The sequence below is a fragment of the Capsicum annuum genome, chromosome 4 (assembly GCF_002878395.1).
Source record: "Capsicum annuum cultivar UCD-10X-F1 chromosome 4, UCD10Xv1.1, whole genome shotgun sequence".
NCBI classification, from domain to species: Eukaryota; Viridiplantae; Streptophyta; class Magnoliopsida; order Solanales; family Solanaceae; genus Capsicum; species Capsicum annuum.
Window position 1 is genome coordinate 131,201,292 of NC_061114.1, and position 7,382 is coordinate 131,208,673.

The 7,382-nt window shown below is 31.6% G+C and overlaps 1 protein-coding gene across 1 annotated transcript in view; it reads left to right on the forward strand.

Moving 5' to 3' along the window:
* Positions 1 to 1,957, forward strand: part of LOC107869689 — a 6,747-nt gene extending 4,790 nt beyond the window's left edge. Inside the window, 2 exon segments of the mRNA XM_047411985.1 lie at positions 1,325 to 1,591; positions 1,594 to 1,957. Of these exon segments, the coding sequence (XP_047267941.1) occupies positions 1,325 to 1,591; positions 1,594 to 1,661 (335 nt within the window). The 3' untranslated portion in view covers positions 1,662 to 1,957.
* The last annotated feature ends 5,425 nt before the right edge of the window (positions 1,958 to 7,382 follow it).

The following is a 7,382-nucleotide window of genomic DNA, read 5'->3' on the forward strand; positions in this document are numbered from 1 at the left end:
TATCTAATAGACAAATAAGACCACATGCATGTAAAAAAATAAAAATAAAAATTTTGAATAAAATACCTAATTGGAACACTTAAAAATAAAAACTTCGAATAAAATGCCTAATTGGAACACTTAAATAGGAGTTGAGGTGTTCAATTGAGACTAAGCTTACTTCGAGTGTCTAATTAAATAGAATATCCTAACAAGTTTTAGGGGTTGTTTATGTACTAACCTTAAATTTAATAGGTTAAATGTTTTCAACATTGAATTTATTGTGATGTTATCTCTCTCTATATGATCGGAATACTTTAGTAGGCACTGAGGTTTTCAATTGAGACAAAGCTTATTTGAGTCTCTCTATATATATGTTCGGAACGATTTAGTAGGCGTTGAGGTGTTCAATTGAAACAAAGCTTACTTCAAGTGTCTAAATAGAATATCCTGATAAGTTTAAGCGATTGATTATATATTAACTTTAAATTTAATAGGTTAAAAGTTTTCAACCTTAAATTTTCTTGAATTTAATGTATGTTTGCAGGTAACCGCAAGGCTAGAATTTCCCCATGCAAACTGCAAAGATACAAAAATCCAATTTACTTAAACTTAAAAAAAGCAGTAGTTTGAACATTAGGTAAAACAGTAGGTAGCAAGTGAATGACTACCGCAAAATAAGTGCCTTTTCTTTTTAATGATTACCGAAAGCGGCCCTTTTGCACTTTTATGTTTTCAATTGTATTGTGTTTTCATAGTTGAGTTTCGTGCAAACTTTCCATGCAAAAGTACATGTACTTACTAGTTACTATAGTATTACACAAAAATATGTGTTGCGCAAAATTAACCTTGCATGTAAAGTATATATAGCTACTATAATTGTTGCATACTTATATCTCTCCAATAATTAGTAGTTCATCGTTCAAATTAAATATGGCTATCTATTATATCTATTTTCCCTCTTTTTTGCTTTTATTGTTGACGAAGAAATATATACTCCCTCCATTTTAAAAAGATTGACCTACTTTTCTTTTTAATTTGTTTAAAAAAGAATGATCCTTTTATTTTTTTTAGAACTTTTAAATTTAACTTTCCACGTGACATGTAGTGGATTTTGATACATTTGACATATCTTTAATTTAAGACTACACGATTCAAAAGTCTTCTTTATTTTCTTAAATTTCGTGTCAAGTCAATCTAGGTCATTCATTTTGAAACGGAGGGAGTATATGAATGACTTTAAATGCGCGTAAAATTAATAACAATCATTGTTTTTGCTCATCATTTTCCTTAGCTTTGATTATAGATCTAACCCCCAAATTTTTAACTTTTTTTTGTTTGGTAGACTCTTTTATATCAATAAAGTTTGAAAATAATGGAGTAGGCTCATGGGAGAAGGGAGCAGTTGGCACAGTGCCAAAGGTGTCACTTAAGCATTGTGACAATATGTCTTGGAGCAAAGGGTCCAATAAAGTTTCAGTAATAGAGCATGTTGCAAAGCCACGTATTCAGCTTAGGTGGCGGAAGCGGATTGGACACATCTTCCAGCTCATCAGATTAAAGAGATCATCTACCAAAGGTGGTGCTAGTCATGTTTGCCATGTGGCACCAAATTAGGAGTAAAAGTGAGACATGGACATGGATGGATAAGGACTCTGACAAAGAGAAAGACCAAAGTATGAATCATAATTCGTAAGGAGGCAAAGCAAAAACCAAAAGGGCCTTGTCTAAGAAAAAAAGTAAAGAAAAAAAATTAGCCAAGCTTTCATCCACTTACTCTCCTACCTTTTTTAAAGTGTGAACGGAAATATAGCTTTTGTGAAGATTGGCTTGGCTTTTTCCCCTTTTTTTTGTTTCTATCCCCCCTTCACTTGTTTGGCATATGTTGTATCCTAAAATGTGTGACAACCCATGTTATAGCCACTTCTTGAATTGTCTAAGAAAAAAGGATGCTCAAAAACATGAATTCTCTTCCCCATATCCTACATCTATAATTCTATATACATGTCTACATTTGTGTCTATAACTCTTGCCAACCAATGTTATGTACTGGCTTTTTTGGATAGGTGAAAATTGGAAAAAAGTCCAATCTAATGCTTCATAAAAAGGAAGAAATTAAAAGGGGGTACAACACCCATACCTCCTATTCTACTTCTTGTCATCTAGTTGTCTTGGTCAGAACTAGTCATCTTCTCTTGCTTCCATCCACAACAATATCAATTTAGTGATTCTACAAATAATTGAAAACTTTTGCTTTTTTACTTGATAAGACAATTCTTGGAAAGTTTGTGTAATTTTTTTTTCTTATTCAAAAACTTAAATTATAGTGTCTGACAGAATATTTGGTGAGAGCATCCTGATCACGCGTGGTACAAATGATAATTCCTTAATGCATCGTTACAATTCATATGATACTACTAATTTTATTGTTAGTTCATTCTAAAATGAATTAACTTTAAATTTTGTATTTGACTCATAACGAGAAGTCTTTTTTCGCCAATCAAACAACTTACATATTTAGACCACAAGTTTAAAAAGTCTCCTTTTTCTTAAACTTGGTCCATAGAATTAACTAGTATTTCATTTGCGACATTATGCTATGGTGTCATTTTGAATTCTAATTAATCCTTTTTAACATTGTTCACTACGTATTATTTCTTCCTAAACAAGTTCGATTAGTAATTCCTTTAAATAGAATTCTTGATTCCATCCTCCACGTGAAAACCCATCCCTCAATAGTGTGTGATGATTAATAGGATACTATATAGCTACATATTTGGGCATGTGCAAAGCACATAGAGGGGGTCCAATTCCTATCGTGAATGCTGGCGAATAGTGTATAAGCTGCTTGTGCTAATTCTCCCCTATATATGTTTTGATTCCTTGCAAATAGGGACCATAGATAGTTCATGCAGGACCACCATTAACTAGTATGATGTTGAAAAAAAGAGGAGTAATGGGCTAAAAGAAAATGACATCACATCAATTCCAGACTTGCCTAACGACACAAATCTAACTATTTATTCATATTGAATGATTGGAAGGTGAGTCAAGGATTTTAGTTGAAGAATGAGTTAATGAGCTTCTTCAATTCAACTCCCGGTTTAAAAAAGAAACCTCTATTTTTTTTTTTTGTCTCTGAAGATATTCATGTAACTTAATCATAGTTAATTAACAAGCATCAAGTTTTTCTTTGATGAAAATAGTAGATGATCACTTGATTCACAACTTCAATTTTTAGTTGTAAGAGTCCTCACAAGATAGATGAATTCGTTATCTCACAATCAAAATAATTTTTGCTTTTGCATAAATGATGGAACATTAGAACTCTCTGTTCTTGCTTGAGATTTTTTTTTTTCCTTTTACGCTTTTGGTGATGTATTGTAACACCTGCCTCGCACCTTTGGGCTATAGTTTAAATCATTCTATGCATGAAATTAGATCCCAATCCGGTGAATTTAATTGTACCCAGGCGAAAAGGTCTATTTAAGTGTGGAAAGTGTGTTCGATGTTAATTAAGGTCCTAAGGGAACTCTAATACAAAGTCCGGTTGAAAGCCTACCAACCGATGAAGGTTTTTGTATGAATTTGAGCAAGTCCAACTTCAAACAAGCCTATCTCTTAGAATAAAAAGAGTTACGTTGTGGGTTACACATACAATTAAACTTATTCAAATCTAGTTTCCAAAGCATCAAACAGTTTGTCAGTCCGAGCTTTGTACAAGAAGTTATGTACATTTTAAGAAAGAGCTGCCAGGGTGCTCATCCATGGGCTCGCCATGTGAGTAGGCTAGCATCCTAAGGAAATATTGTACGTGGAAAGGCCAAAAATGTGTGTAAGTGCAAGCTTGTGCACTCACAGACAAGAAAGAGAATGCTGCTGGCATGCAAAGCATCCTCTATGATGTGCTATCCCTGAATCCTTTTTATGTGTGTCTTTCTGAAACTTCTCATCCACTCTATATTTTCCAAACCTTGGCTCAAATTATCTCTTTTCTCCCCTTCCTTCCATATTAAGGTAAGGGAATTTCTAGGTGTTCTTAACAATTTCTTATGGTGTCTAAAGAAAATTCTACTTTATAATTTTAGGACTTTCAAGAAAACTCATCTCATGATTTAAGAAAGAAAATTTTGACTTCTTCTTCAAGTATTTTAGAACGATTAAGATATGTAAGGCTATCCCATGCGTGAGAACGTTCTTCCTTTTTTTATTGAAAAATCCAAAATTTCTCCTCTATGAGATCTAACTAGGGGTAGGTATGATTTTGATGGTCTTTGTTCATGAGATCTCACAACAAACATCATGAAATCCTATAAATTTCCTCATCTTTATCTCATGAATATCCTATTATTATCATCCAATTCTTGCTAAATTATAATATGACCCTTTTTGTCAAAATATGAAATTCATGCTATAATGACTTAATTTATCCATAGTTTTATTTCACGAATTATGACATCATATGAACTAGGTTTTTTCTTCAAAATATAAACATCATGATGTTATGACATGATTTACATGACTTCTATTTATGGATCATGCTTTATAAAATTAGTGATTTTTGCAATCTAATACACATAAATAAACTGTGATTTGTGGGATTTTGAGTCAAGATAAGTATGAGCTTTGGAGATAAGTATGACTTATGATTATGAACCTTTGAGCTGAACTATGAACACACCATTTTTGAAGTAATGATTAACACCAAAAAAATAAAAGTTCAGATAATGAATGTACAAAATTAAATTTGTTGATATTGGTTAAGGGTTGTACTACCGCTTTAGATGGCTCATCTATGTGCCCTTGGTAAGGGATTATTAGGGATCTACAAGACATGTATGTATGTCTCATACTCGATAAAGTATGCGGTGGCTTAGTTAATTAGGACGGGACCAGACTCCATATTATCTCATAGAAATTATGTTGGGTAAACCTAAAACAATATGATAAATTAAGAAATGAAAAGACTATTCTTATGTGTTATGATTTATGAAAGGTGATTTTGGCCTAGGTCAGTCTTATGATTTTAAAGCTTTTGACTTAACTCTATGTTTTACTTATGTTCTTCATTTGTAACAATCTTCATAGTGATTTTTGACTTTTAGTTCATTTTAAAAGATTTACCCCTTTCTGTAGTTGTATTATGGTATTTGTGATCTGCGAGTATGGAGGTTTAGTTCTCAAGGTGGTTGGTAAAGTATTTCAAGAAATTTTCTTTTTGTCACATCCAAAGTCTACACCTTGGATGTAACCATAATCTTACAGCATAATTACAGAAATGACATGCATAAAGCTGATGTGGAAGCTAAAATCATGGGCTAACTTTTGAAATAATGATGAAATAAAAAGATCTACATTTTTATTGACTAAGACAATGGTTCTTAGAAAGGTGGTTACATATGACTCAACTTGACTGTCTATCTATGAAGTTTCTACTACAACCGAAATGATTAACTTTATGTACACAAACAAAACTGATAACTTGGGTTATTAATCCTCTGGAACAATGATGACTCACTCAAGATGAAAGATAAAGCCTACTGAAAAGTTGGATTACGTACCTGCATATCTGTAATCTATATCAGTAAAAGAATACATCTTAAGAAAAATATGCGTCTGTACTGGAAAAGTACTAAGTATGTAAAATAAGGACTAAGTAATTTAAGAAACTGACATACATACTAAAATTGAATTTGAATAAATGAAGAACTAAATGACTAAAGCATACTATCTAAGATCATAAGTCAAATTAAATATTAAACCTCAAGAAAGTCTGAAAACAAAATTATATGAATAAACTTATCTTAAAGCTAGAGACTCTATGCCAAAATAGTATTTTTGGAAAACAAAAAAAAGCAAAGCTAAGTCATAAGGTATAAATAATCCTAAAGGAGTCTTTCAAAACTTGTGCCATAAAATGATATCCTAAAAAAGCTGAATTATATCTGAAGCTGCATATTTGAAGAGAATCGTCATATCTCTGTTTTCATAAGTAACTGACTCAATTTAAAATAGAAAAATATAAAGTTCTTTAAGTGAGAGTTTCTCATAACCGATAAACGCCATATGAGCTCATGATACCTAGTGCCATACACCCATACTGAAAAAAGATTATTCTATTGATCAAAGTTAGAACCATGACATAAGAATCATGTAATCATGCCTCTTGGACAAACCTATGGTGGCAGCGTAGCTACAAAATTTGGGTTATCTGAACCTTCAATAATTTTTTCAGAACATACTAGTGCTCATATCATATTGTGTGAGATATCTGGATATCAAAGGCTATTCATAAATCATATTGGACATATCTTGATGTCATAATATTCATAAATCTTATTGTTGTGAGTTTAAACTCTAGAGCATGTTATTATTATATAGAAAATCATGTATCTAAAATGTACCCTGTAAATCATGTTTTGAAATATAAGCTTCAAGAATAATATACGAAATCATGTCAAGAATTAAAAGAGCAACAAAAAAACTTTAATAACCTTAAAAGTAAATACAATATTCATAAATTTCATAATCATGATTAAATACCTCAATAAAATCATGCAACTTGCTAAATAAAAGGAAAATTTAAAAGTGGATTTATAAATCCTAACAATGAACTTAAATTCATAAACAATCATAGAGTTTTGAACATAATGATGAAAGAAGAACTTCATCGAAGTCGTACATACTAAAATTTGGAGAATTCTTCGAGAAAAGTTTTTGGACTTGGAATCTTGGATCTTGAACTTGAGAAACCCTTCTATGGAGTTCTTGAAGTAGGAGAGGAAGAAAATAAGGAATTAACTTAAATAATCTTTATTTGTCACAAATTCTAACTATATTCATGACTTTAAACTAAAATTAAAAATGAATATGGGGATGACAGGATTCTCACACTTGAAGGATTAACTTTACATACCTTGGAGATGAAGTTTGAGAAAGAATCTTGAAGAGGAGCCTTAGTTTTTGATTATTCTTAAAACTTGAGATTAGAAATTTGGAAAAAGAGAGAAGAGGATTTTTGATTGCTAAAGTTATGAGTTCTGACGAGTGAGATATTTTAATATAATAAAAGCGATTTTTAAAAAGTTAACAATCAAAAGGTCCTTTAAAGGAGTGGAGTTCGATGAAATCTTACTTGACAGAGAGGGTGTCCTGTGTGCTGCCCAACACACTCTTTTGATAGTACCTCACTAAAATGTCAGTAATTTGTTTATTCGGACTCTGATTAATGAACGACCAGTAGTATTGGGAGAAGACTCAAAAATATTTAATTTGATGGGAATGGGCTACATAACTCTCCATTTTCTTATAGAAGTGTTTGTTTAAAGCTAACCCTAATAAAAACTTCAATAAAAATTCAATCGGTAAAAGAAAATCTCAACGCCATTTAGTGCTTGGAGTTT